General features: G+C 48.1%; 4 protein-coding genes across 10 annotated transcripts; 2 read left to right on the top strand and 2 right to left on the bottom strand.

The window, feature by feature from the left end:
* Positions 1–247: 247 nt before the first annotated feature.
* On the bottom strand, positions 248–17,599 carry LOC144467740 (uncharacterized). Of its 4 annotated transcripts, none has more exons than XM_078176661.1 (8): positions 17,540–17,599; positions 11,123–11,282; positions 7,960–8,117; positions 5,153–5,309; positions 4,775–5,071; positions 4,393–4,703; positions 3,973–4,328; positions 248–3,874 (listed from the first exon to the last, which is right to left on the bottom strand). In XM_078176661.1, exons 2-8 carry the CDS (start codon positions 11,274–11,276, stop codon positions 3,094–3,096), a joined length of 2,214 nt encoding a protein of 737 aa, XP_078032787.1. In that variant the 5' UTR covers positions 11,277–11,282; positions 17,540–17,599; the 3' UTR covers positions 248–3,093. The 4 variants fall into 4 exon arrangements, with proteins under 4 accessions (XP_078032787.1, XP_078032786.1, XP_078032788.1 ...); XM_078176660.1 differs by lacking the exon at positions 17,540–17,599 and adding an exon at positions 15,621–17,284; XM_078176662.1 differs by lacking the exon at positions 17,540–17,599 and adding an exon at positions 15,621–17,284 and having other exon boundaries at positions 3,973–4,304.
* A 1,108-nt stretch (positions 17,600–18,707) lies between these two features.
* Positions 18,708–20,851, top strand: LOC144479081 (uncharacterized). Its single transcript, XM_078197586.1, has 6 exons — positions 18,708–19,374; positions 19,661–19,786; positions 19,849–19,941; positions 20,017–20,272; positions 20,390–20,572; positions 20,659–20,851. Exons 1-6 carry the CDS (start codon positions 19,100–19,102, stop codon positions 20,704–20,706), a joined length of 981 nt encoding a protein of 326 aa, XP_078053712.1. The 5' UTR covers positions 18,708–19,099; the 3' UTR covers positions 20,707–20,851.
* A 786-nt stretch (positions 20,852–21,637) lies between these two features.
* Positions 21,638–25,596, top strand: LOC144468097 (acetyl-coenzyme A transporter 1). 4 transcript variants are annotated; one of them, XR_013493762.1, is made up of 9 exons: positions 21,638–22,382; positions 22,446–22,735; positions 22,817–22,971; positions 23,036–23,229; positions 23,325–23,509; positions 23,583–23,700; positions 23,781–23,996; positions 24,078–24,313; positions 25,287–25,596. XR_013493762.1 is itself a non-coding variant. In XM_078177278.1 (9 exons), the coding sequence occupies exons 2-9, from the start codon at positions 22,173–22,175 to the stop codon at positions 24,255–24,257; spliced, it is 1,548 nt and encodes a 515-aa protein (XP_078033404.1). In that variant the 5' UTR covers positions 21,638–21,872; positions 21,967–22,172; the 3' UTR covers positions 24,258–24,861. The 4 variants fall into 4 exon arrangements, 2 of the variants coding, with proteins under 2 accessions (XP_078033404.1, XP_078033403.1); XR_013493761.1 differs by lacking the exon at positions 25,287–25,596 and adding an exon at positions 24,406–24,861; XM_078177278.1 differs by lacking the exon at positions 25,287–25,596 and having other exon boundaries at positions 21,638–21,872; positions 21,967–22,382; positions 24,078–24,861.
* LOC144468098 (uncharacterized) lies at positions 25,083–25,597 on the bottom strand. The gene is made up of 2 exons (XM_078177280.1): positions 25,465–25,597; positions 25,083–25,389 (listed from the first exon to the last, which is right to left on the bottom strand). The coding sequence occupies exons 1-2, from the start codon at positions 25,579–25,581 to the stop codon at positions 25,198–25,200; spliced, it is 309 nt and encodes a 102-aa protein (XP_078033406.1). The 5' UTR covers positions 25,582–25,597; the 3' UTR covers positions 25,083–25,197.
* Between the last annotated feature and the right edge of the window lie 849 nt (positions 25,598–26,446).

Below are 26,446 nucleotides of genomic sequence, written 5' to 3'. Positions count from 1 at the left end.
GCAGTTTACCAACCATATGGTGTGTCCTGGCGTTCTAAAAATATCCCCTAGAGGTAAATCCCCACGGAAAGATTTATGCCTAGTTCGAGAAAGTAACCGCCGTACACGAATTCCTATCTTCCCTTACCGTGTATTGCAAACGAAGATTATGTACTTCAGATATCGTTCGAATCCGTAAAATGATTCGTTTCTTATCTATTGTTACACGAAATTAAAGTACAGTGAGTCAAGATTAAAATTTCCACCGTTTATATTGAAATCGTATAATATTCTTTTAGGAAAACTTATCGATCGTGTGAAGATATACGTGTACACGTACATATAATATTGATACATCGTCTAATACATAACATAGAAAAATTAGCGTGGGTCCTCTATCTGAAGGCTTATTCGTTGAAAAAATACTGCATTTTGTGATATGAAAATCTACTTGGAATGAGACGCGGTTTATTTTTTTATCTGTGTTTTTTTTGCTGTTTTTGTTTGTTTTGTCGACATTATATTTATATAATACCGCATCTTAATATGCATATCGCGGCGGCCCGTGTCGCGCGTGTGACACGTAGCCATCGTTGGAGGGAAGCATAAGCTAGAAGATACCATGGCGAATGATTTTCCTTTTTTTCGAAAAGAGTCGCTTGGGACCTGAAAAATATGGAATGCATATTATTTGCAAAACGTACAGGCACTCGAATCAGCTACACCGGTAGTTGTCTCTCTCTCGTTTTTTCTTTTTAATCTTTCCTTTTGATATCCAGCCCATGTCTTCGAGCTTATACTTTGAATCTCGTTGACGAAGCATAAGTACCATGTACCCTAACGAGATGTGTTTGGCAACGGACGCATTTAATGACATATCGGTGATAATTGACTATCGGATCGCATTCTTGCGTGTCTCTGCGGAATGGAAAATAATCGAGACACGGTCATGGCAATTACATGTATACTTCCAGTAACGTGTTGTTTCGCTTTACTTTCATTTCAATTCTAACTCGCCAAACTCGTCCGCTCGACAAACGAGGCATACTCGCGGCCTAGAAACGTTCGAATAATCCCGGCTGAACGCGGGTCAGCAACAAAACGCATAACACATTCAACTAAAACTGGTACACCGATTCTATACATGTGTGTATACAGTAATACAGTTTCTCGTAACGCAACTAATCTCGGGAACTATCTAGTAACAAGGGAATGGGCAAGTACGTAGGGGGCGGTGGTTGCGCGTGCAACGTAAACAGGAATTTTTCGTACGATGTGTTACATGCTAATACGTCTGAAGAAATGAACGAATAGAGAAAGCTAGGGGGTCCTAGAGAAAGATGTAACGTTACGAAACATTCATCTTAACTTTGGTACACGGAGATGTTAAATTGTCTACTGCTACGAATGGAAAACATTGATTTTTCGAATGTCTGCGGTGCTTGGCTGAACGTTATGAAATCTTCGTGCTCGACAAGGTAGTACGCGAGATAAAGAGGAACGTCTATGCTGATTATACGTGGTATTTCACGTGCCCGTGTTACGAGTACACGTATCTTTGCAATTGTCATTTTTTTACCAAGTATTCCGGATAGGTACGTGCAAGTTCGTGGATACCATTGAAACAATGCGGCAAAATAATGTGGCACCATTCCAAAGCATTTCGTAATGTTCAGCCTACGAAACATCGCCTTCACATTTTGCTACTTGTGGATGGATTACATGTATCGGGCCTTCGTGGGCATAAAAATTCTACACGAACAAGAAACCCCCGTCGTGCTTTATCGATTTCTGTACTGCGCGACGTATCTGGACTCTAAACCCTAGACGACAGAGGCTTCGTTGGTTTATAATTTTGTAACACGGACGTAAAAATTCGACCAATCATTTAACTACTATAGTTTGGAACACGACAACGATTGTATGCTTCGCGTAGTAGACACGTCTTCCCCCGCGATGAAACTGAAACTTCTTCGGTATTTCCCCGTAAAACTCTGCTCTACGTAGAACTCTAAATCGTATTCGCGATTCCCATTGAAATTCCGCGAGGAGTTGTCATTTTATAAAAATCTAATTTCTGCAGAATCATTGGAACCGTACATCAATTATACACATTCGACACAATCACACATCGACCTCCGCATCGGTATTAGGATCTTTTTAATATCATCGGTTGTCCCAAGTTTTCCGACATTACTCTACTTTATACGCAACTCGTATCGAGTTCGCAGTTGACGACGGCAAAGCGCAAATCAATCGAGTCCTTTTAACAATTGGTACGCGTCAGTTCGAAAAATATGTTGCACCTGTGATTCTCCTCTGACAAGGGTCTAATGATTTTACGAGATATCGAATGTACTTCACATCTATTACAAACATGAAAAATTCCACTGTTCGCTATACACGTAGGACATCGCATTGTATTCGTTTCAGCTAGAGTTTTTAATCTACGATAGTTGTCTAAGATTTATCTATACGGATGATAGGATGTTACCGATCGTGACAGACACTGACAGAACACCTTCGTTCGTTTGATTTGCGCTTAAGATAATCGGTTCAATATGAACTCTCGATCCGGCGTGTCTCGTAAACCTATCCTACAGTCTGAACGTACAATTCAGTTTCACGTATTTACGATTACATTAATTGATGCTTAGATAACAAAGTAGACGTCGAAGCAAGGAACTGAAATCAACTTCGAATTCGGATTCTCGTAAATGTTCGATACACGTATAGTTGATCATGCACTCTGGTATGTTTTCTGTTCTCAAAGGACTATATGTATAGACTTGATCGACGATATGCTAACAAGGCGCCGCCATTGCAAGGCCGAACGAAATAAAAATGGAAAAGTAACGGCAACACATCGGGGTCTAAGGTCAACGCATGTGATAACACTTTAAAAAACACGGAGATATATCGGAAACGATTCACGAACAAACAGAGACAAACAAGAAACGCACGACTAGAAACGTAGGAACAACGAAACAATGGTTAACACTAGAAAACTGCACGAGTCGTTGATTAAACAAGGAACGAGTCTCTTTGTCGTTCGATCGCAACGAGGAACGAAGAAGGGAAAGTGAGAAATTAAAACAGAACGGATTCGCGGACTTAGAAGATGTGCGGCGCTAACTGTAATTTCCATAAGGAAACAGGTCGTGCAAACACCGTCACCTGACCTTTCTCTTTCCCCCCGACTAAAAATACGTAAAGAGGCGCTGGTCCGTAAGAAGGTGTTTCGGAGTCATTAATGTCCGCAGCGGCGACTTTTGCTCGTTGTCTTTCCGCCCTCGACGCGCTAACCGCCCTTCTAGAAGGAGACCCTAACGGCAAACTTTTCGGGGGCGCCCTCGGCACCCTCTTCAGTTCTTGAAGCTCTAATAATTCGGCGAACGTCTGCGAAGAGGACCGTCCCGCCTCGTCCTCTAAAACACTGTCTGGCGGGCTGTTCAACATCTTCGCGTACTTGCCGTCTTGCGACTGCTGGTGATGTTGCTGGTGCTGCTGCTGTTGAGATTGTTGCTGTTGCTGCTGCGGTTGCTGTGAATGATGGCCTCTGTTCTCGTTCAGACCGAGATAGTTCGGATTGCAGAAGCCGAACTGGCCTTCCCGTATCGTCGACGGGGTAACGATGGGACGGTATTGTTTGCACTTCCTGCCCGATGGCCAATCGTCGTCGCCGAGAGGGTCGCCGGGGCTTCTGGCTTCTATACTCGCGTAGTCCGAGGTCGACTCCTCCCCTTCCTCCAGATCGGCGAACCTAACGGACGCGGACGTAGGTATCTTCGAGGTGGTCGGTGTCTTAGGAGTCTGCAGCGCAGCTTCGTACAGGTGAGAACTGTAGCTCTCGCCGCGAGTTGGCTGGCAAGCTTGGTGCATCGCCGCGAAGTCCCTAAAATCGTAGAAGGATCGACTGCTAATTGCCGAGGTATCGATCGAGTTATAGCTCGTAGACAAGGGCGCGTAGCTCGTGCTTATGCCGAAGCTTACCGTCGTTCCTCTTGGACTTCTATCAGCCTCGAGGTCGGAGGCTCCTTGCGTTCTTCCTCCTCGTCGTTGTCGCTGTTCTCGTCCGGATCGACGAAAACAAGCCGGGCCGCTTCCACGGGCGTCAAGACCGGGGTGGGCAGAGTCAGTGCTCGGAAATTCGGTACCGAGGTGGGATCCCTGGTCATTCCGGAGCCGCCTATGTTGCCGCAGGTGTTGCTGTCGGTGGACTTCGACGACGACTCGGACGGCTTCTGCCTTCGACGCGCCAGCGCGTTCGCGCTTCGGGACTTCACCATTCCCGTGGACGGTTCGATCACTTCGGCGTCCACTTGCTGAAACGGATAATAGGAGTTCGCCTGCGGGCAGGCTCAAATTGTCAAATGCGGTTTTCACGGAAATGTGATTCGGAACAGGGCATACCTCCTGCGGACTCTCCTCGTTGTCGTCCTGGCCGCTCAGCACGGAGTAGCTGCACTTCGTCGGATGACTCAGCCGCGATAGATTGATCTGCGACAGCTTCGAGATCTCCTTGAGGAAGCTCGGTCTGGTCGGTGCCTCGATCGGCGATATCCTGTTGTTGTAATGCCTCGACCTCTGGTTCCGCAGCTTCAGCTTAGGATTGTCGATGTTGGTCCCTCGTATCAGCAGCTCCGACACCGCTAGGGCCACGCTCTCCGCCCTTGGTTGAGGTTTCGGACCTGGCACCGACAGCTTCTCCCACGTTTCCGTACCTACGATCGGATTCGATTACAGAAAATTCCATTCGAAGATCATTACTGATTCGAATTACCGGATTGCTTACCGAAATGAAACCTCCAGAGCTCGTTCGTAGCTAGACCGCCGCTTTCCCCGCCGAATATCAGCATGCAGCTGGGTAGTCTGCAGGCTGCGTGGCCGTGAAGAGGTCCTGGTCCGGGCTTGTTCTTTAATAGACACCAGGAGGCGGTGTTCACGTCCCATCTCCAGCAGTCGCTCCTCTCTTGAAGATCGGTCATGCCTCCGTAAACGTACATGGCGTCGCCGTGTAGCACAGCGGAGTGCTTGTGTCTCGCCGCTGGCCCACTTTCGCCGGACGAGAGAAGGTGCCAGGATTCCGTTTCTAGCGAGCAAACCGTCAGATTGTAGTTGCTCGAAAATGATCGTTGCCTTCGCATACCGATACGCATACTCATCGTCTTACCAAAGTGGAACGCCCAGAGTTCCGGAGAGCTTCCGCGGAGATCTTGGTAGCCGCCGTAGATGAGCATTTGGCCGCGATGCACGAGAGCCGTGTGTCCCCTTCGCCCTCTAGGAACAGTGCAGCCTCTTTGCGCCCTCACCTTCCTCCACATGTTCGTCTAGAAGCAAAGAATCACAGTTACTTTTCTACGCCGGGCACTTCACATCTTGATCAGGGTGTTCTTTGTTCGTTTATCAATTTTTACGGCGCGGGCGACAATGGGCCAAGAAAATCAGTAATTTTGTCTGGACGGGAGCCTACTGAATGCCGAATATCACTGGGGTTGCGCGTAACAAAAGGTACAGGAGAGCTTCAATTTGTCACACCCCTCTTTTTACTCTTTGAATAGACTAGAGTTTAATACGGGAGCCCGCCGTAACAATACCGGTTTGCGGGTTTTTCCAGCGATAGCACGTCGGCTGGCCGCGCTTCGAATAATCGCAGAATGTTTGGAGCGAGTCGCCGGCGAGCTTCTTTGTTAACAAACCGATCTATTTCTATCTGTCCAGTGAAAAACTGCTCGTGAAAAATATAGGGCACAGGTGACGCGTGAGATGCTTTAAGAACAAAGGGGCGCTCGTATGCTATGCGCCGCATTTAATTTTATCGACGCAATCGATGGACGAGGGTAGATCAATTCCGCGGAAGTTCGCCGATCGGTTTCGAACGAGTGCAACGACGTTGGCGATCGATTGTTCCTGCGACGTGTTTCGACGGCCCGGGGGGGACCTACACGCAATAATCGCCGTGTACGATCAACGACGAAGAAGAAGAAGAAGCGGAAGAGGAGGGAGCTCGTAAAGGAGAGAAGATTGAAGGAAGGAAGGAAGTAAGGTGTACAGGTTGCGCAGAGGGGTGCTGAAAGTAATTACGTAACTTGAAGTACGTGCCTAAAGTTGATAGGTCTGTACAGCCACTTGCGTTTACCCCGCATTACGGCACGAGGGGGTCGTGCAAGGGTGGAGCAGTCGGTAAATTCGCCATCGACGTTAAAACGCTGTAAAATTAGCGAGAAAACAGTTATCACCGGCGACGCGGACTCTTTTGAGAGCTCAAAGAAACTCGGGGCCGCGGTCGGCTGATCTTCACCGACGGCGGCGCGAGAAGAGAGCGAGGACGGCGGGCCGACGGTGCGAACATGAAATATTCAGCCGAGCGAGGTATTTCTTCTGTATCCGATTTGTTGGAAACGGGAGAGAAGTTTAATGGAACACGGGGGGAAAAGATAAGATAGGGTAGAAAAAGAACACGAGACGCGCGGCGACCCCTCCGGTTCTACCAATCGGGTTTGCCGGTGCATTCGTAACGCGGATTTCAATAATACACGGTGGCGAGATGCGTGAAGGGGACGGAACCACCCTCGGTTCGGAGACGGTCCAATAAGTAAACGCGAGTGGACCAAAAAATCCTCCGGAAAGTAGGAGGCCATTCAATATTTATCCTCTTCGTTAAGGATGATCGAGTTCACCCTAGAGGATTTCTTTTTACTCTCCGCTTCGATCATGTGCGTGTATGTGTATGCGCATATACGCGGCCGTATATCCACAGCGTTGACGTCGAACAGGGAATCGCCTATGCGGCATCACTATCTACCGCGTTTCCTGTTTACTCCAAGTTGATGAATTTTTAACGATGCGCAGGTTGAGAGCGGGGGCCCTTGGGAGGATAAGCGCCATTCACTTTCGAGGGTACGAAACGCAAGAAGGAGCTGTTGACACCGGCTGTTGCCAACGATTCCTACCCCTCGCGATATTGTCCCGTGCACACGTATCAAACGTTCCCAGGAAGCTCGCTTCTGGTCGTTCCGCTTTCGGACGTCTCACCCAACCGCAACGGTGTCCAACGGTACAACCAATCGACCGTTAACGATCGATAACAATCGATCGCGCGCGACTCCGTGATCGAGCAAGCCACCCTGGGCTCTTCTCGTCTCTTCGATTTCTATAATTCAACGAACAATATTTCCTCGAGGAGCGCTCGAATCTGTTTCGCGTCACCCTTCGTCGCCCCTGCGCTCTGATAACGATCTCGTAACTCGGTGTCGTAGCTCGCAAAGGAAACTCCTAATGATCTTACTCGTCCTAGAGGGGAGCACGCGTGCAAGGGTCGCCGATATACAATAAGAAGAGAGAGAGGCGAAAAAGATCGCACCCTCGGGAAACCGCTAAATCAATAGGACCGTCATCAGGTACAAGCAGTTTTACACGAGGACATCCGCTCCTCCTCCGATCCTCCTACGATCCTTCGAAACTAGCGGCGATGGGGTAGGGCGGGGGGGGGATCATGTTTGCCAACCGATGACACGCAACGAGGGACGACCGCAGTTGCGATTCTTCCGTAGTAGTCAGTGAAGTGGCAAAGAGTCCTTGGGGAGGGAGTAACGGCGCGTCGATCGGACAACTAGCGAACGAGATAACCCGGTGGATGGCGTAAGGCTGCCCGTCACGATCCAGTTGCGGTAAATTCTATCACATTGTTTCTCGGCTTCTAAACAAAAATTGACAATTTGGAAAGTGGAATTACTCGTGATTCGGCCAGACGGTGATTACGAGATTGTTCGCCGAACGGGTTATGAATTTAAACGAGACGCGGCGAGGCGAGCTATCGTCGATCACCGTTGATTGGACTCCCGGAATCGTCTCGTTTACGAAATTGGGGAGCGTCGGGCCTCCGACCGCGACGCTCGCAAGGGGCTAAGTAAACTGCCCGCGGGCCTCGGGGCCGGCCTTCATCGGCTGGACGGGTTCGACGGCGAGAGGAAACGATACCTTGACATTGTAGACCCACAGCGGCGTTTCCGTGCCAGCCCAAAAGCCGAGTTCACCGCCGAAAACGTAGAGGCAATCCTTGTACGCGACCGCGCTGTGCTCCTGAAGTGCTGGCGGCCTTTCTCCCGCAGGATGCAATTCTTCCCATTTGCTCTCGGCTGCAAAAGAAAAATACAGAATAGGGTAGAGCAGCGTGCGTCGGCTCGTTAGTCAAAACGGTTTCGCAATGCCAGCCTCTCTCTGTTTGCGCGGTAGTGAATAAACACGATTTGCACGGCCTCGCTTTTGTGCGTTTACGCGAGGGGAAGACGGGACTCCGCGTAGTTGAAAAACGAGACCCGCGAATAAAGAAACAAAGAGGCTCGCATTACGGGTCTACGCGTGCTGCACGCACGATTTCGGCACCTCGGTCTCTCCGGGATTCTCCCCGGAAGAATCTTACGGAAACGGATGATCTAGTCGAAGGGAAGCGGTTCCGATCTCATGGGTGCCGAAGAAAAAACCATTCCTCGCTACGCTAAATCACGCTCCCACCCCGCCCCGGCAATCTGCTACTGCGAAATAAATCCTCCGGGTGGATGGGGCTTCCCAGAAACGTGGGACAGGAGAAAGTCGGAACGAGAGAAAGAGAGAGAAGTGTCGAGGATGCAAAGGGTGGGACTCGAGGCTTAAATCTAAGCAGTGCCAAGGGCACGGTAAAAAGCGGAACGTTAACGCAAGAACTTCGGGGGATAAGAGTGTATTACGTCGATAGAAAAATATACCGGCGGCGAGAAACGCCTGCCAACTTCTCCACCAAAATGGTATTTTTATTCGGCCGGCAGCGGTCCCGGGATCTTTTTGTCTCTCCCCGGTAAGCAACGAACAATGTTGCAAGTTGTTAGATCCGCGGCGCAAGAAAGAACAAAGAACGCGCATGAGCTGCGTCTGTGTGTCAGGCCCGCGCTCCGTCCGAGGGTCGAAACACTTTCTTCCCTTCGGTGTAATCGCTTAACAAGTCGGGCAAGTCGTTACCCTTCGGAAGTTTTAGGATCGGGGAAAAAAAAAAGGGACACTCCCCTAATTTAACCTCGGAGAAGAAAAGTAAAAGAAATCAGCGGCCCGTGAAGTTCCACGGCGCGAACAAAAGAAGAAGTCGAGTCCCCGTTGCTGATTAAATCGGCTGAGTTCTCGATCGAGTTAGAAGCGTTTCGCAGCGGAGGTTCGCAATATCGTAAGAAGTTCTGCTCCTGTTTAACGCCTCGAGCGTCCGAGTTCTACATAGCCGGTCTACTCGAACGTGCCCGAGAACAAAGCCTACGAAATTTACGTAAGAGCCCTAATACGTTGGCCGGGGCGCTCGCGACCCCTTATTGTGGACCACCACTAAAGATGCCCGACATTGATTAGGTATACGTGTCGTATCTGCTCGCCCGCGAGGCTACGCCTTTGTCTAAAAGTGCTGTTTCGCGGAGGAAAATCGCGACGGTGCAGCGGCGCTGTCGACGAAAAATATTAGGTTGTGTAATAAGTCCGACCGCGTTTTCTTGCAAGGAGATGTAGTACCGCGCAGTCGTCGAGGCGAACGGGCTTATTATGCAATTTCAGTTTAACCTACCCTACCTCAAAGTAGACGCTTCCAGCTTTCATTTGAGCCAAGGTACATAGAAACAGCCCTACGAGAACGTATCCAAATATTCAGATGAATTTTTCCTTTGTTATCTTTTTACCCTATGACGTCGGCAGTAGATTCATCCTAATTTTTAAAAATGGTCTCGTCATTCTATTGCAATTTAAATTACTCTGTCATAAAGTGGACACTTTCAGCTTTCATTTAATCCAAGCTACATAGAAACAGCCCCACGAGAACGTATCTAAAAATTCACCTGAATTATCGCTTTGAATTCGTGTAATTTGTCTCGCATTTTCCGAGAGCTCCGCGAACGAACTTAGTACAAAACCTAATAAATCGCTGCGTGTTCCAACTCGCGAATGGAAATTGCTCTCGTTCGATTTACGCGACCCGGCCCGAAGCCGAGCTAGACGCGGAACGCGACGTCGAAACAACCCTTCGTGCCCCACGCTTTCGGAGGTTCGCATAACCCATCGAAAGATGGAGTACTCTCAGGGCTCGCGATATCACAATGTTTTTGCAAGATCGAGTATCCGCAATGCAATGCTTTTAAAACATACCGCTGGTCCCTCCGGGAGCCGCACGGCTCCCAAGAGACGGCCCGCCAACCCTTCTGGTACTGTTTTAATATTCTCCGTGTTCGCCGCCGAACAATCCCTCCCTGATTAATAGAGATTCGCATAGTCAGTCGGTGCTGAACGTGCACGCGAACGACCAGCCAGCGATTCCTATCGTCCGAGACAGGTCGCGTGTCGATGCGCCCTAAGCTTAAACGAATCAAGTATCCGGCGAGTTTAAATCCGACGACGCAGCTACACGGACCTACTCCAATATTGCCTTGCATGGACCCGCGGGAACCGTTTACATCGTTGTCCTATTGTGCCGCGTCTTGCGCCGTGTGTCGGCCGATCGAAAGTTATGCGAGCGATTCTGAGAGCAAGCTCCCTACTTAACGAGGAGGCTGCAATTAATTCGCGTGCGTCTGATCTCCGTGGAAACAGCCGTAATTGCGGTGTATCCTCGGCGGCTTTGCTCGATGTACGCGTAGGCTTTAATAATGGCGTATTATTGATCAGACTGAACCCTGTTTAAATTCCGTGACGCACCCCTCGGCTCGCAGAGCGAGACCATGGGGGTGCGTTGGTCAGAGATGTTGTTCGTGTACAGTGCTCTGGTTACTCAGACATCGGGCATTAACACTCGAACTGCGGGGCTTAGGGATACGTTTCCACTCAGAGTATAGATATCGTGATTTCACTATAGCAGTATCTATATCTAGTTTCCTATTTGAAACACGTTTTCCGTTATGGTTCCTAGGGACAGTAATGTGTCTGGAAGGGGTGCCTAAAAAAATATGTAGAAGAAAAGTCATAAATAATATCACAAATAATCCTAAAGAAGTATAGTTACATTTCTGTTAAAAAATAAATACTGATGGTCGTCTGCGCCCTCGAATTTCGCGGGCCTTGTTTGCAGTCGCAAACCCGCCGCGTCGCAGTCGCAGCTAGGATTATTTTCGAGTGCGCGTCGTTATTATATTCGACCACTTACCGAGACTGTACCGCCAAAGATCTTTAAGTGGGAGGTTGCCGTTTCGTCCTCCGAGAAGATATACGTGCCCGGCGAGCAAAGTGGCGCTGTGCTTGCTTCTGGAAGGTGGTGCCGGACCATTCTCTGTGCCAGCCGCGGTAACCGAGCTCCACATTTTTTCCTGCGACAGATAACGTTTAACGATCAGTCAGTAATTGGGAGGAGAGCAAAAAAAAAAATGAGTCGTCTCAAAACGGGAGACAGGAGACAGGATGAAATATGGATCCGCTGGCAGCGAAGCGTTCGCGAACGATAGAACAGCATCTTCGAACGTCTCCCGCCGCGTAGTCTTTAAACGTATTAGCGGCCACCCGTGTCGGCCTGCTTGAAATTCAATTACCAGAGCCTCGAAATCGAGTTTCGGGTAAACGAATGCACCCTCACGCACCCCAAACAGGCGTACGCAAATACGGCGGGCATGGCAATAGGTTCGGCAAGGCCGGTAGACGCTCCGCGCGCCGCGCCGCTACAAATGGGATTCTGGATGGTGGTACGGCGCGCAGACGGTGTTCCACGGTGTTGTACGGTGTTGTACGATGGCGGCGAAGGATCGAGCAAAAGGGAAATCAGGGAACGCGCCGCGGGCAAAAATAATGGACGCGCCTTCCCAGAAGATTGCTCCGAAGAAGAAACTTTGTCGGTGGTTAAACCACGTTCGTTTATTTTAACGAGTTACGATGAACGCGTGCTACGATTTAAATATTTCTCGGTGGCTCAATCGTCGACGCGACGACGTATGCGCCATAAAATTCCAAGCGTCCGTCGCGTCGGTTCGTTGCTGTTTCGTTATCCCCCCCCGTTCGGCCCGGAAATATCCGAGGGCCGAGATTTTTAATCTCTCGCGTCGCATCGGCGCTACACGCCCGCCAGCTTGACTCTTAATAGAAACGACAACAGCTCGCGTAATTCCCGCGCCTGCTGCGAGCTCTTCGTACATTTCCAAGCCCTTTATTTCCCGCTGCGGAATCAGTAGCGGAAGTCGAGCGCAAGGAGAACGTTCCACGTTTCTCTCTGCACCGGCGACGTTCAGCTAGGTGCTTCTATTCCGCGCGCGCGTTCCACTTCACTTTGTACGCGGCTTCTTATCGCGACACACGCTGTTTCGAAGGGCGTTCGCTGGAAACAATAGACGATCTCTGGTCGTTGGTAAATCTGTTAATCGCTTTTGTTCTATCGCATACGTCTAGCGTTGAGAATGTTATTACAGACCGAGGACCGCGTCGGTAGCAGTTGACAAACTCTGATCCGGACTTTATCGAAGATACAGGCATCAAACGGAATTGAAAACGCATTTATCCCGAATCCTCTCGAACATCGTGTTACCTAAACGACGCAGCTTCGTCCGGTTTGCCGTTGAGTTTCGAGTACGCGGCGGGGAAGCGCTTTCTTTTACGAGCCTCCGACGATGCCGGCACGTCGACGTTTATCGACCGACGACGGCAATTTCATTTTTTCCGGGTTCGATACGCGGGGAACGCGCGCCAGCGTAAAGAGTAAAGATTCGACTGGATTTCCATCGTTCGGCTCCCTTTCCGGTTGCAAAGGCGAAGGGAGAGACCGTAGGAGGGCTGATTTTTCTCTCTCTCTTTTCTCTTTCTTTCCTCTCTCTCTCCTTTTCTTTCTCTCTCTTCCCTCTCCATCTCGGTCTCTTTCTCTCTTCCTCTCAGCTTAACTCGAGTCACGAGGGGGATGCGTTGCCGCGACCGGATCCCGAAAAGGGAACGCGCAGTCAGACAATTTCCTCCACCGCGCCGACACTCGCACTTCTCTTGATTCCCGTACGCCGTGCGACACCGCTCTGGATGCTCCTTTCGCGGCCGTTTCGCCATTTGTCCGAGGATCTCTTCCCACCGCGAGGTTGCTCCGCGCGTTTCCGGCACATTGCCCTTCTCGCTTCGCCGCCAATGGCTTCCGATTACTTAAACACCACCGGTTTTCATGGATCGCTTTCAATTCTTGATCCCGATCGACGAAACCGGCGGGCGAAAGTCGACGCGGCATAAATATCGAGTCATAAACGACTTCCGATACGGCTGAGTAGAATCTATTGTCTCGCCTCTAGCCGCTATGAGTCACCGGGTCAAAAGAGTTATTCCTCTCGCTGAATAGATAAGGGTACGGAATACATCAAATAAGAAAATAAGCTAAATGGACGGAGGCAAAGAAACGGAATAAACGTCTGATAAAACAACGGAAGTTATTTATGACTCGATATAATATATCTCCTGAGTTCTCTTGGAATACGGTGAATCCTCCCAGATAGAAAATCGAGTAGCCATAAAAGCGAACCTCAGGGCTCGAATCTTATCTCATTTACCCAGCTTGTCCATTTTTGTTTCCAAGCCGGGGAATAATTCGAGAGAATTTACCGTATTCGGGTTCGGGCGGTCCCGGCCCTCCCCTCTCGCCCCTTCCACGTCCCTAGCCGTAATTACAGACACTCGAGACGATTGTCGACAGAGAAAGAGAGAGAGAGAGAGCGGCCGCGCGATCGTTTAAATTTCCATGGGGTCGCGTGGGAACGGCTCGAATAATATTTTTAAACGTCGCGGACAGTTTTAGCGTGCCGCGGCGACGGGATTTTCTTGCGCGGTACAACTTCCGCGGAAAAGATCATTAACGCATTCTCACGTCGGGGATCAAGGCTGGCTCTCGTTACAGCGGATGCGCATGCAAAGAACCACTTTTCACCGTACACCTCGTCACCGCGGTTTTTTACCTTTTTCTTCGCGGCTTTTTTTCCGCGTTCCTCGTGCGCCAGGAGAACGAAAGAGCGAAGTCAAAGGTCTTCCAGCCTGTGCAATATTGAACACAGCCGCGAAGATGAAAGAGGTGCACGCGCGAGTCCGGACCGGTTAGAAATTCTAACGGTTATCCGCTGATGCCGACGGGAACGTCACGCGTTTCTGATAGCTTTGTCCATCGACAAGGACTCTCGCAAACGCTCTACCTGTCGCGTTACAATGATTAACCCTCGGACGACGGACAATTTTTGAGCATTTACGGCAGCCAGGAGTAGATCCGCTCGAATCTTTACGATTAATATTCATTCATTAGTTCACGAATAATGTGCAAAAGTCGTGGTTGCTTATCGTATGGCAAACATACATCGAGTATTTTATGAACGATTAATATTTGATAAGTACACATGACTGCCGCGAAATTAGAATTCAGATGGAACGCTTGCAATTTTGGGTGCAAACGGACCCGGCGCCCGCTGTCCGTGGGTCAATGTAGCGGGTGCAGGCCGCGGAACGTCGGTCGCCGTGTCGCGTACCGAGTACATTTTGAATGACAGCCACTAGAAGAAACCCTCCATCGTGTCACCAGTGTCACTCGCGGCGGGATCGCTGCGAAACCACCTTCGCCCAGCTACGTTTCACGCGAACCGTACAAACGGCGTCCTATCGAACGCTATCCGAATCATGGTTGACGAGAACCCGATGAAGGATTTTTCCGAGCCGGTGAGTTTCTTCGCTGACCTGATTCGGCCGAGCAACGACAAACTCTCCTAGACAGAAAGCACACGGAACAGAGGGTCGCGAGATAGAGAATCGTAGAGAGCAAAAGGGGGAATATACGGTCCCGCGGTCGGCCGCAAATTAGGCCTGCAAGATAGCAGGAAGCCATACAAGAGAATCATGGATAGCGCGATGCGATGCGGAGTGATAATCCTTGTTTGTTAATGCCCGGTGGTATCGGTGCCCCTGAGTCGGGTATTAGTCCCAGTCGGGTTTCTATAAATGGAATTAAAGCGGCAACAGCACAATTTACGGAGGCTAGTGATTGCCATCGATCAAGTTTTACGCGGCTGGGGCCGGGGACGCGGCTACGACATAGTCTAGCCGACATGCCAGATCTCCGATACCCGCGAACAGTTTCGGCGGCGGACAGGCCAAGATTTACAATAGAATGCGGGCTACACAAATCCCCGGTTATCGGGCAATAAAGAACGTGCAGTCTCTGGCATGTCGTTACGCGAGGAACATTGATTTTCCGGGAGGTTAAGGACATCGTAAACTGCAACTACCACGTGACTAGTATCGCTGACTCGACGGGAACAGCCGTGACTAGAGTAGATTAGATGAGGCTAGACTAGTCTAGTGGATTAGACTAGGAGACTAGACTAGACCAGAAGACTAGATCTAGATTACACTAGACTAGACTAAAGTATACAAGGCGCACCTAGACACGTCTCGAGTTACTCGCAACGTTCCCTACTCGTCGCACGGATCTCGTATCGCATCTTTTCCTCGCATATCTTTCGCTCGCGTATCTTTCCTTATACGGCGACGATGAATCGACTCGGAACGGGACCAATGACGAGTTTTCGGCTGCTTCGACCCACGTTAAATCTCGAAGTGACCTGCCGAAAAGCATTGGGAGCCGACGGGAATTAATCGCGGACCCGGCGGTAACGCGGGACTCCGCCGAGGGTAACGCAATTTAACAAGCTTACCTCTCTACTCGGTAAACCCTCTATCTCGTTAGCTGATGGCGAATGCAACTTGTGACCCACATGCAAGCGACGATTAAATCCGACTAAGCTCTCGCCTTTACGGTGATAAGACCCGTGGTTGTGGATCGTCTTCGACAATTAACCTTTCGTTCGCTGAACGTGCATTCTCCGATCTTTAGCCTTAATTCATTGGCTCGACCGACGTCGCTCGGACGGATACATGGCGACTGTGGCTCGTGTGTATGATTCGTTTAGAACGATCACCCGGTGCTGACCATCGGCGAGCTCCGCACGTTCGTCATCGACGTTTCAAGTTGCGACACGACGTCGGAGCACCGTACACGTACACACGCGCGCACACACGAACCCGCGATATCGAGAGACACTTACAAAGAGAGCGGAAGTCTGTTGCTAAACATGCTTCACCGCGTCACGTTGATTCGCGTTGACACGCGGCTTATCTTGCGAAACGCACGAGTCTTCGTTCGGTCCGCGGACGAGTTGCTCGCCGTCGTTCAAGGCATCTAAAACGTTTCCGCTTTCGTAGGCGCCCGGGAGGCCCGTTAATACCCGGTTAATCCGCGGTTCATTCGAGATTAATTCGAGGACACTTTGCACCAAGATCAAAGGGAACGTTGGAGTATCCCGCGCGACGACTCTGACGGCAATCAATCCTTGCGATTGCCGATCGACAACCGATGGAACCACTGGCGCGACAGAGGAACCTTCGCCTGATCTATCGTCGCGAGAAAACTAGAGAAAATGAACGGCGAGACACGATGCCACGAGGACAGCAGCACTCTGCGTGCCGAACGTTTCTTCCGTACTGCGTCCGAGTCGAGCACCTACCTAGTCGAGCCGTCATCGAGGACTCGACGCAGGCGCCCCAAGGAAAACCACCCCCTGTAACCCGCAAACTCGATCGCTTCCATCCCCTTTGGCTCGGCCAGGGGGTGAACATCCGCGAGTCGGGCGCGCTGTACCATAGCGTACCATACCCTCGAGTATATGGACAACGACAGACAACGGAGTCAACTTGGTCGACGTCGAGCGTTCTATAATAGATGATCGAACTCGACTTTAAACGGGTATCGCTCGCATTCTATCCGCGAATGCGGGAAACGAACGGAGCGATGCAGAAAATTCTCTGAAATTGTTCCACAATTTAGAAATAAAAGGGGACAGTTTGGGAAGGGGAGGTATGACTATACGTGCCACGCGGTTCGTTAGAGTTATCGATAATTGGCAATTGTATCTCATCGTATCAAATAATGGAATCTCTCCTCTTCCCACGTCGCGCATCTTTGTTTCCAATTTGGGGGACAATTTTGGAAAATTTACTGTACCTGGTCGCACGCGGTATCCGGTTACAATTGGTTTTGGCAAAAGTACGGAAGCACCGAGCGCAAGGTGCGTCTACCCTGCGGTTCTAACCACGAGCATGCGTGGACGCGGGGCTGCAGATCTCGCGCATAGAATGTTCCAATGTTCCGCACCGGACTGGTACGAAACAGCTTCTGAGTCGGCTGCTCCGGCAGAATGACACGACACGGGTAAAAGGTTGCACATGCGCCAGCGTCGGTCACCATGGAAACGGGATGCGAGCGGCCGCGTGTGAATGCGTATTGATTACTCCACTCTTGCTCCATTCCGCGATCTCTTGGTCCTCGTTGTATCTCCTCCTCCTCCTCCTCCTCCGCCTCCTTCGGTCCACCTACCCCTCCAACCAGGGCTTTCCTCCTCTTTTTTCGCGGCTGGCTTCTTCTCTCTTTCGGTTCGTCCGCGCAACAAATCTTTCCGTTTCATCAACGAGCTTCCCTCCCCTTGTTCGAATTAGCCCCCGTGATATCGCGTATCGCATCGTATCCCTCTGCACACCGCCAAAGTCATTCTACTCGTCCAGATTTTGAGCGACCGACCCTTTTCACAGGACGTTTCAAATTGTTGATAACAACGTAGACATATTTGCAGTCAGTAGCGCAAAACTTCACGTGAACCGCTGAGATTCGCCGATTGGGTGTTGTATCAGTATTGGCTTTTAGTTCTGCAAATGTAAGAAATGGATTATTACACATAACATATAAATGATTAAATTGAATTAAATTGAATCAAACTGAATTAAATATGATAAAATTAAATTAAATTAAATTCAGTTCAATTACGGTAAAGATATGCACGCCGTGACGATTTGTCACTGCTTGTTCGCTCAACGGATGACGGATTGCAATCTCGAAATTCGATTTCGCCGCGAATTCACGTCGAATGGAGCAACTTTCGCGACGTCGACCGTCTCCTGACTGTCCGCGATTACATTTTATCGCCGGCAGATCTATCGGCGGAGCAAGGTGTGTCGTAACCGCGCGCTTCCTTTTCGTCGTCTATTACCTTTTAAAAATAGCCTTGGCACAGCCGTAGATAAAATTCGAGATATGACGCAACCAGATCGGTTTCAACGGCCGTAAATATCCAGGCGGAACAAATTATTCCAGCGTACTTTACGGATTTTGTAACGTCGGAAGCTACGCTCGAAACGGCGGCCGGATGCGAGTAGGCCTTCGGAAAGTTTGAAAAGAGGGAACGAAGTCGCCGGCAGGCCGAGGTCCTTTTGCAATGGGAATAAACTTGCGCGACGCAACCGAGGATTTTAAGCCGGGCGACGAGAAAGTGAACGAGATAGAGAGAAAAAAAAATGGTGTGTGCTGGCGACACGCGTCTTGAACTTCCGGGAAAATGTAGTGCCACTCGCGGATTAATTAAACGACGCGGCAACGGGAACGCGGCCGTAATCTGTTTATTATTCAAATTAATCGGAACTTCTCGCGCGTGTTATTTAAACGAGCAGCGATCTCGCCTCGGAATTACCACGCCTGTCGCACTGCAGCCGTTGCTGGTCTTCTCGTTCCAAAGTGCGAAACCTTGCGATCCTCGATCCGTCCTGGAATTAATTATCGTTTCGACGGTAACAATAATATTCGTTACGAGACTCTGGTAACAAACCGGCTTCAATTGAATAGTCGGCGTGTCCGTAGAAATAGAAGCGGTGTTGACTCACCCGTGCCACTTTATTTTCACCGACACACTCCTGTGCACCGTTTTGTCACACTTTGTAGTTCACAGGGACGCAACCAAACCATCGCGGCGAACCATCTCCTTGTAAACGGCGTTTCCTTTGCGTCCTACCTTCGGCTTTCCAACAAATAACCGCGGACATCGATCGGCGAATCGATCGGAAAAGTTGACGGAACTCGGGAATAGATGCATCTCGACGATCGTAGAATAATCTCGGCCGGCGTATAGGGCAAACGGACGGCTGCCAGCAGTCCTGAAGGATAAATGCGCGACAATTCACCGTGCGTGACCACTCCATAAAAAGGTGAAACTCTGCGAAGGAAAGAGTCACTTTCGCGGCGTCTTCTTACCGAAAACCAGGGCCAGAGTTCGCGACGGTTTCAAGCAGTATTGTCCAATTGTTTATCGTCATGGTGCGACGACTGATCCGCGTTTCCCTGTTCGCTACTATCGTATGTTACGCACACTGCGAGAAAACTAAATATAACCTGACCGACCAGCCGACGAATAAAGAGCCCGTTGGAGACAAATTGTTCATCAATATCGTACGCGGCAGGAACGCTTCAAATCCGCAACATTCGACGAACGACACCGAAGCGTACGATAGAAGCTTGGAGAAGCAATCAAGGGCCACCATCCACCGGGTTGAATCGGACTCGAGAGATAAGTTGCATATGTTAGAGGGGTGTTCTAGCGTGGAGTGCGTGTTTTTGTAACTTCGTCGGGAAATTTCCTGCAAGGTCCCACGGTGTCCATAGTTCCGGACATATTGTTTGTCTAGAATAAAAAAAGAACGCGCAAGTTTTTTAATTAATATGAATTTGACTATAGTCATATGGAGATAATTCTTTAAGAATAGGCAAAAAATATCGATTTCTTCAAAAGCTCGCACTAGAATAACCCGTTAAGAGATCGCCGAATGAATCCTCGATCCATGAAGGTGTGCTTCACGATCCATTAAAATCCGCAAGTTCCAGCTGTTGCGGACCCAGGCACGCTGCTTCCGGCTCGTCGGTGCGACCCGATAATTATCACAAGAACCCCGCGGACGCTGACCGACACTCGACGCGGTACGGCGAACGTTTGCCAGTCGATAGGTACTGTTCGTAGGTTCTGGAAAGCTTTTTCAACAAGAGACAATTAATCGCATGATTTCTAGATACGGATGGCAGGGGCAGCCTCCAGATTCGAACGGGATCACGAGAAGACCCGCAGGCGGAAACCACCCCGGTAACAGCTACGAAGGAGATAGGTAAACGATTGATCAGACAGATCGCTGGTTGGATCGCTGAACGGATCGCTGAACGTGCTTTCGTGCAAACATTAGGTTCGCTTTCCGCCCGAGCTATGCGAGTGAAAGTACACGCAGGCCCGGTGGCTACGAGACTGGATTTTCTGGAGGGTACAGTTATGGCAGCGGTGGTTACGGAGGATACAGTGGTGGAAGACCATCCAGTTCCAGCGGGTCGAGCAGTGCTTATGGAATTTCTGGATCCCTCGCCAATGGCGATGAATTCGGACCAGCGGAACCGAATTTCCCGGAAGGGAGTGCTCCGACCGTACCAAATATTCAGACCCAAAAGGTATTACGTTTGGTGCAGCTGTACTATGTATTTATATGTGTATAAATACGTATTCATATATATATTATATATTATATACGTTCTTTCCTTTCACAATTTTCTATCGATCTCATCTAGGCTGTAGCTTTGAAAGCGTTAGCCGGAGTTGCCCTGATCGGGGCAGCCGCTGCATTAGCTACGAATCCAGTTCTTCTTCCGATCGGTATTGTATCGGCAGGAAGGAAAAAGCGGTCCAATTTGTCAACGGAAGAGGAGGATGCACGTTTAGAGCGCATTACAAGGATTCCGGATAGTTTCGAGGTACTTTCATCGAATGCTATTCGATGTAGCCCAGGTCAAGGCAATAATTCCGGCTAGATTCGTCATCATAACGTTTCTCGTTGCAGGATTTCAAACAATATTCCAGGATGAGGGGCTACAAGCGTCCCCTTTAAAAAATCCAATTGTAGAATACTGCTACGACGATGGAGAGAAGAATGAATTTCTGAAACTGAAATTATCAGGAAGCTGATCAATGATATACGTATGATAGATTTTAGCCCAATTATTGTAAGATTGCTCGACAATGATCGGAATGAGAACGGCAATAAATAATTTTTCGAGGAACTGTTTAATCAAACCATTTTTTCTTCCCCCTTCTTCTTCATATGTAGCGCGCGAAATTATGGAAGTGAGTAAAGCATGCGCAGCCTGCAACAGGCTAATTTTGAAGTATCTTCTCGGAACTGTCATTTACAAATTCAATGTTCCAAAACATTCGTATCTTTATAGAAGTTGGAAGAAATACCCTCCTTTTACAAAGTCAATACTGAAAATAGCAGTATGGAAAAATATGAATTCAAACTATTACATGGAAGAAATCCAGGAAAGAGAAAGGGTCTAGTAATAGAAATACGTTTTTACAAGGTACAGTAAAAATTTCCATGGCACCCCTAATTGCTCTCTGGAGTTTGGTTACCTATTGTGTTATCTAATTACATTTTGCGTTGTTGACGTTTAGTTTTCTGAGACGATATCTACGTAACAAATTCTTCCAGATAGTTCTGTGCCCTTGGTTTTCTTATTCGTAGCCTAATTTCACTATAATTAACATTTTTTGGTGTCCATATGTTGGGTACATGCAGCGGAGGTGGCACCTCTAGTGGGGAAACAATGAAACTCCGACTGAGGTCCGTACAGCGCCAATTAGTCCAGTGGGAAAATGGCCAAACTGTTCGTTAAATTTGACTGTTGGTAATTCGACGAACAGTTTGAACATTTTGCCGCTGCAAAAAAATTGACGCTGTGCGACATCGAAAGAAGCTTCATTATCTCTCCACAAAAGGCGCCACATAGGTACTTATGATAGTCTCGTCCATATTACAAAGTAACGTACATGTGGCTTTAGGAAAGAGTGAGGGTACTTGCTATGGAACTGACGTGTCCTTAAGAAAACAACGTGGCAACTCCGAAACGGTTTATGCTTCACTTTCTGACTTCGAAACCTGAAGTGCAAATGTAGTCCGAGAATCGGTTCGATAATTGCGACTCCAGACGGCATAGTTATTCTTCGATATCGTACGCAGTACCATTGTTACGATACATCGGAAAATATAATAAGGTTATGCACGTACGATGTCCACGTCAATGTTTTCATCTGTCGTAGCGCATAAATAATTAATATTTTTATTGTGTAAGCCGTCTCTTTGATCTAGAATGACTGTGTAATATTCGACGTACAGACGCATGTTTGCATCGCTATTGAAACCGACACACGGTTACGATCCAACCCCATGAAACGCTCGGTACCGTTGGCGAACGTAAGCGTGTTAAAATCAGGAAGTTGACGCGCATGCGAGTGGAACATCTGTTCCGTTGACAAGTTGATTCTGGTAAACGCGATTGTCCGCTGTCATTCCATATGGGTACCCGAAGAAAGATGTCGAAGGACGAGAGCGGGGACGACGGTTTTTCGGAGTCCTATCACGTGCAAGAGCCTTCGGATTTACGGGGTGACGAGAAAAACATTGTAATACTTTTTTTTTTATACCTTCTGCAAGGTATACCCTTGGGTCTGTGCGGCTCTATTCCTATGCTACTCCAAAACAGAGATGTTTCTTATCGCCAACAGGTAATCGATTGTCATTACTTGTCTTTCATATAACAAGATGATACAGTATTTATTTGTCCCTAGGCTGAATTCAGTTTTGTTCAGTGGCCTTTCTCGTTGAAACTGCTGTGGGCTCCAATAGTGGATTCTATATTCTGTAGGAAATTTGGCAGACGGAAAACATGGTTGATTCCCACTCAATACTTGATGGGATTTTTTATGCTGCTATTGTCTCGCCATATAGATCTGTGGTTGGGTGACGGCAACATTAAGCCTAACATAGGAATGTTGACCATAGTGTTTTTCATGTCTAATGTCCTTGCTGCGACTCAAGATATAGTGGTGGACGGTTGGGCCTTAACAATGTTGAAAAGGTACAGGCATTGAATCGATTAATTAGTATTATTATCGCGTGAAGATATTGCTACAGACTACATTCTTGTTTCTATCTCAAGGTGCAATGTGGGTTACGCTTCCACGTGTAATAGCGTGGGACAAACGGCTGGTTATTTTATCGGATACGTGCTTTTCATGGCGTTGGAGTCCGCTGAATTCTGTAATAGCTACCTAAGATCTACTCCGTCTGACGAGGGCATTTTGACCCTGTCCGGTAAGGAATGTTCCCAGGACCGGCATTCGGTCGGGAAACAATTATATCTCGTTTTCTGTCGCAGGATTTATTCGTTTTTGGGGCTGGGTTTTCGTAATTGCAACTACCTTGATTGCGTTGTTCAAGCACGAGGGAGTAGAGAAAGTGCATAAAAACGAAGAACTAAGTACAAATATCAAGCGCGCTTACCAATCGCTTTGGAACATCGTGAAATTACCATCCATAAAGATGATAATTGTGCTTTTGTTAACAGCCAAGGTTAGCAGATATGTATATTTTTATGCAATACGCTGAGCGTCGCATGCTCGGTTATCACAGAATTAGAGATAAAATGAAATTATCTGTGATTATAGATAGGATTCTCCGCCTGCGACGCGGTCACAGGTTTGAAACTGGTAGAAGCCGGTATTCCGAAAGAAAAGATCGCCCTCATGGCAGTACCATTGATACCACTTCAGATACTGTTGCCGTTAGCAATTTCGAAATACACTGCTGGTCCGAAACCGATGGACGTCTACATAAAGGCAATGCCCTACAGGTATAACAGGAACGATAACAGATACAAAGAGATCAAGAGAATCCTTAATACGTATTTGTAATTAATTTTGTAGATTAGCTTTCGGACTGGTAGCCGCATTTTTAGTATGGGTAACACCGTACGTAATAACAGGTGGACACGTTCCGGCATACTATTTCGTTGCCCTGGTGGCTGTCTACCTTGCCCATCAGGTATAAAAACCATACGACTTAGGGTAAAGGAGTCAAGAGGAAATAATTACTGTATTAAATGTTGGTTCTTTTCGTCTTAGGTTTTTACCAGTAGCATGTTCGTTGCATCCATGGCGTTCTTCGCGAAAATTAGCGACCCCGCGGTTGGTGGTACATATATGACGTTACTGAACACCATGCACAACCTGGGAGGCAACTGGCCAGCAACAGCAGCTCTTTGGTTCGTCGATCCGTTAACGTTGCGGCAATGCAGCACCAATCCTTCGAACGACTGTAGCACAATTTCGGAGAGAGAGGTTTGTTGCTTGATTCGATAATGCTTAATACCATCCTACTTAGGTGTATCTAAGTATGTATCTATGCATTTTGATTTTCAGCATTGCGCGAACACGCACAACGGCGTCTGTAATATGAAGCTCGATGGCTATTACATCGAAAGCATTTTATGTTTAATTATCGGGTTGGTTTGGCTCAGGTGGGGTCGACGGAAAATCGAGACCTTGCAAGCGAGACCAATGTCTGCTTGGAAAGCTATTCTTTCGAGGCAGACCAGATAACAGTATTGAATCGACGTCAAAGGTTGTCGCCACGGTACCTGCAGTTACATTAGGAGGTTGTATGAACTCATTCATTTACGCTTGCGCGTAATCGATTCCGCGTTCGGATCATTTCCCGCACATTTAACAAGTGTTCCAATCTTTTTAGCGCAACTGGAAAATTAACTGTACGGCCCGTTCCGGACCCGTATTTTGTTCATGTTCAGGCTTTTTCGTTCGAGAAGCATAGAGTGTCATTAGTACGTACTAGAAATTTTGTACAAGCAACATGCGACGAATATTCCAGGTTCAATTTATACAAAAGATTTACCGCGATATACTAGTTTCTATTATACTTTCGGCACAACGGTCACATTAAAGCAAGTACTGCGTTCATACCGGAAATGATTACGATGGGTGCGCCGACTTTTTGAGAATTCGTTCGCGGTGCATCGTTCGAACCGCAAACATTCCATGACTCCACACTCCCAGTATGCGGTAGAATAGTAGAATACTGCATCGACGCATCGTGGTGCATTACGAGAAACCGTGTTATCCTTCCATGAAGGTTAATCATCTTATTTACGTTGTAATATATGTAATATATTACTTATGCACTTGTTCAGATTTTACGGTATTTCTTATTGGCCTTTTGAACGATTCACAAATCACAGTACTGAATAAGACTACTCTATAGACTATTATATAAGTACTTAAGTGACGTGAATAAAAGTTTTCCAATACAATGATGCTCTGTTTTCTCGCTCCTAGTACAGAACAAATTTTCCGCCTCTTGTCGGCGGTACCAGAAAAATAAAACCGTCGAGATTATGTTTATGCGACAACTGGTATTTTATTTAGCGTTCGCTATCCGATAAACGAAAGACAAACAGATCGGAGTAAAAGATATCTATCGCGTGCACTTAAGTACTATTTTGTAAGCGTTCTTTGTAACTTGTTCTTAACCGCAACAACCTGGCCGTAGATCCATCTGTTGCGGATCTTCCTTTCGCTTGTCACTGATCGCCCTCTTTTTCGGATGCGTTGCAGCTACGTGCGCATGACTCGTGACTGGTGTGGTTACCTTTCGCGGCAGGAGTTTGACGTAAATCGGTTGCTGATCCTCCGTTGGTGGTGCGTTCTCATGTTCCATCTGTTGGAAATACAACTTGACCATGAACACGTCGCTACAGAAACGTTAGAAACCGCGGAGAGCGCGTGTACTTACGGTTTCGATGGAACGAACTTCCTCGAACTTCGTTGAAGTCTCCGACTCGCAGCACTCAATGTTTCGTACATAGACAAAACCCAAGATCGCCACGATTAAAACCAGTCTTGCGAACATGTTGCAAACACCACGAACTCGCGTTTTCTGAATAAGATTCGGCGATTCTGCGATTTTTGTACGCCGGGCGTACCTTTTTTATTCGAACTCCTACCCGGAAGTTACTCGTAAATTTCCGCGCGATTGCCCATTATTAATGACCCCCGTTAATCTGTTGTTAATCACTCGCGTTTCTGGATTAGGGACGGATTACTCGCGCAGTTTGGATTATCATCGGCGAATAAAATTCGTTCTCCAATGGTAAACATTTTCTATTAGAAGATAATACGTGTGTGGTACGCTGACAATAACTTTCGTACCACTGCTACGTAGTATTTACGTATATACAATTATACAATCGTTAAACACGCGCATCGAATCGCTGCAGCTAATTGCGCTTGACGCGCGACAACGAATAAACGCTGGCATGCCTACCACACGCGTGGAAATTTTGTACGATCATCGTAATCTATCGTACAGCACAAGCTCCCGAAAAAACTATGCGTAGACGTTTCAGAAAATTTGGGGCACATATACATATAAATTCTCTATGGTTTCTGCGCTTACGACTGTGCGCAACGGATTTTGAACGTTACACGAAAGGTGGATCGTTTCGAACGCACTAGTCGATCCTCGTATTTATTACTATTTACGTTGAACGTTCGAGCGATCCACTCTTAACAATAATTCTCCCGCCCGCGTAAAAACGCGTGATCGCCGGGCGTTAAACATTTGTACGATGTGGTCACGATCTCGCAACGGTGTCCTCCGTTTAATCGTAAGTCTCGTAAACACTCCCTCAGCTAGTCGTATCTGTATACTTTCTCTTGTGCTGAAACAACGAAAATGCCCAATAATCGACGGTCTCGATCGATATGAAAGTCAT

The sequence above is a fragment of the Augochlora pura genome, chromosome 3 (genome assembly GCF_028453695.1).
Source record: "Augochlora pura isolate Apur16 chromosome 3, APUR_v2.2.1, whole genome shotgun sequence".
In the NCBI taxonomy this organism is placed as follows: domain Eukaryota; kingdom Metazoa; phylum Arthropoda; class Insecta; order Hymenoptera; family Halictidae; genus Augochlora; species Augochlora pura.
This window is presented reverse-complemented; position numbering and strand designations above follow the sequence as displayed.

What these genes read in the sequence shown, in the direction of transcription:
- LOC144467740 (XM_078176661.1), bottom strand. Translation starts at nt 11,276, where the DNA reads ATGTGGAGCTCGGTTACCGCGGCTGGCACAGAGAATGGTCCGGCACCA. An exon ending in ACTCTGGGCGTTCCACTTTG is followed by an intron (nt 5,072 to 5,152) that starts GTAAGACGATGA and finishes TTTGCTCGCTAG; the next exon opens with AAACGGAATCCTGGCACCTT. An exon ending in GAAGTCCAAGAGGAACGACG is followed by an intron (nt 3,875 to 3,972) that starts GTAAGCTTCGGC and finishes CTACGATTTTAG; the next exon opens with GGACTTCGCGGCGATGCACC.
- LOC144479081 (XM_078197586.1), top strand. Translation starts at nt 19,100, where the DNA reads ATGGTGCGACGACTGATCCGCGTTTCCCTGTTCGCTACTATCGTATGT. An exon ending in AAGTTGCATATGTTAGAGGG is followed by an intron (nt 19,375 to 19,660) that starts GTGTTCTAGCGT and finishes AAAATCCGCAAG; the next exon opens with TTCCAGCTGTTGCGGACCCA. An exon ending in CAAATATTCAGACCCAAAAG is followed by an intron (nt 20,273 to 20,389) that starts GTATTACGTTTG and finishes GATCTCATCTAG; the next exon opens with GCTGTAGCTTTGAAAGCGTT.
- LOC144468097 (XM_078177278.1), top strand. Translation starts at nt 22,173, where the DNA reads ATGGGTACCCGAAGAAAGATGTCGAAGGACGAGAGCGGGGACGACGGT. An exon ending in GCCTTAACAATGTTGAAAAG is followed by an intron (nt 22,736 to 22,816) that starts GTACAGGCATTG and finishes TTCTATCTCAAG; the next exon opens with GTGCAATGTGGGTTACGCTT. An exon ending in GGGCATTTTGACCCTGTCCG is followed by an intron (nt 22,972 to 23,035) that starts GTAAGGAATGTT and finishes TTTCTGTCGCAG; the next exon opens with GATTTATTCGTTTTTGGGGC.
- LOC144468098 (XM_078177280.1), bottom strand. Translation starts at nt 25,581, where the DNA reads ATGTTCGCAAGACTGGTTTTAATCGTGGCGATCTTGGGTTTTGTCTAT. An exon ending in AAGTTCGTTCCATCGAAACC is followed by an intron (nt 25,390 to 25,464) that starts GTAAGTACACGC and finishes TATTTCCAACAG; the next exon opens with ATGGAACATGAGAACGCACC.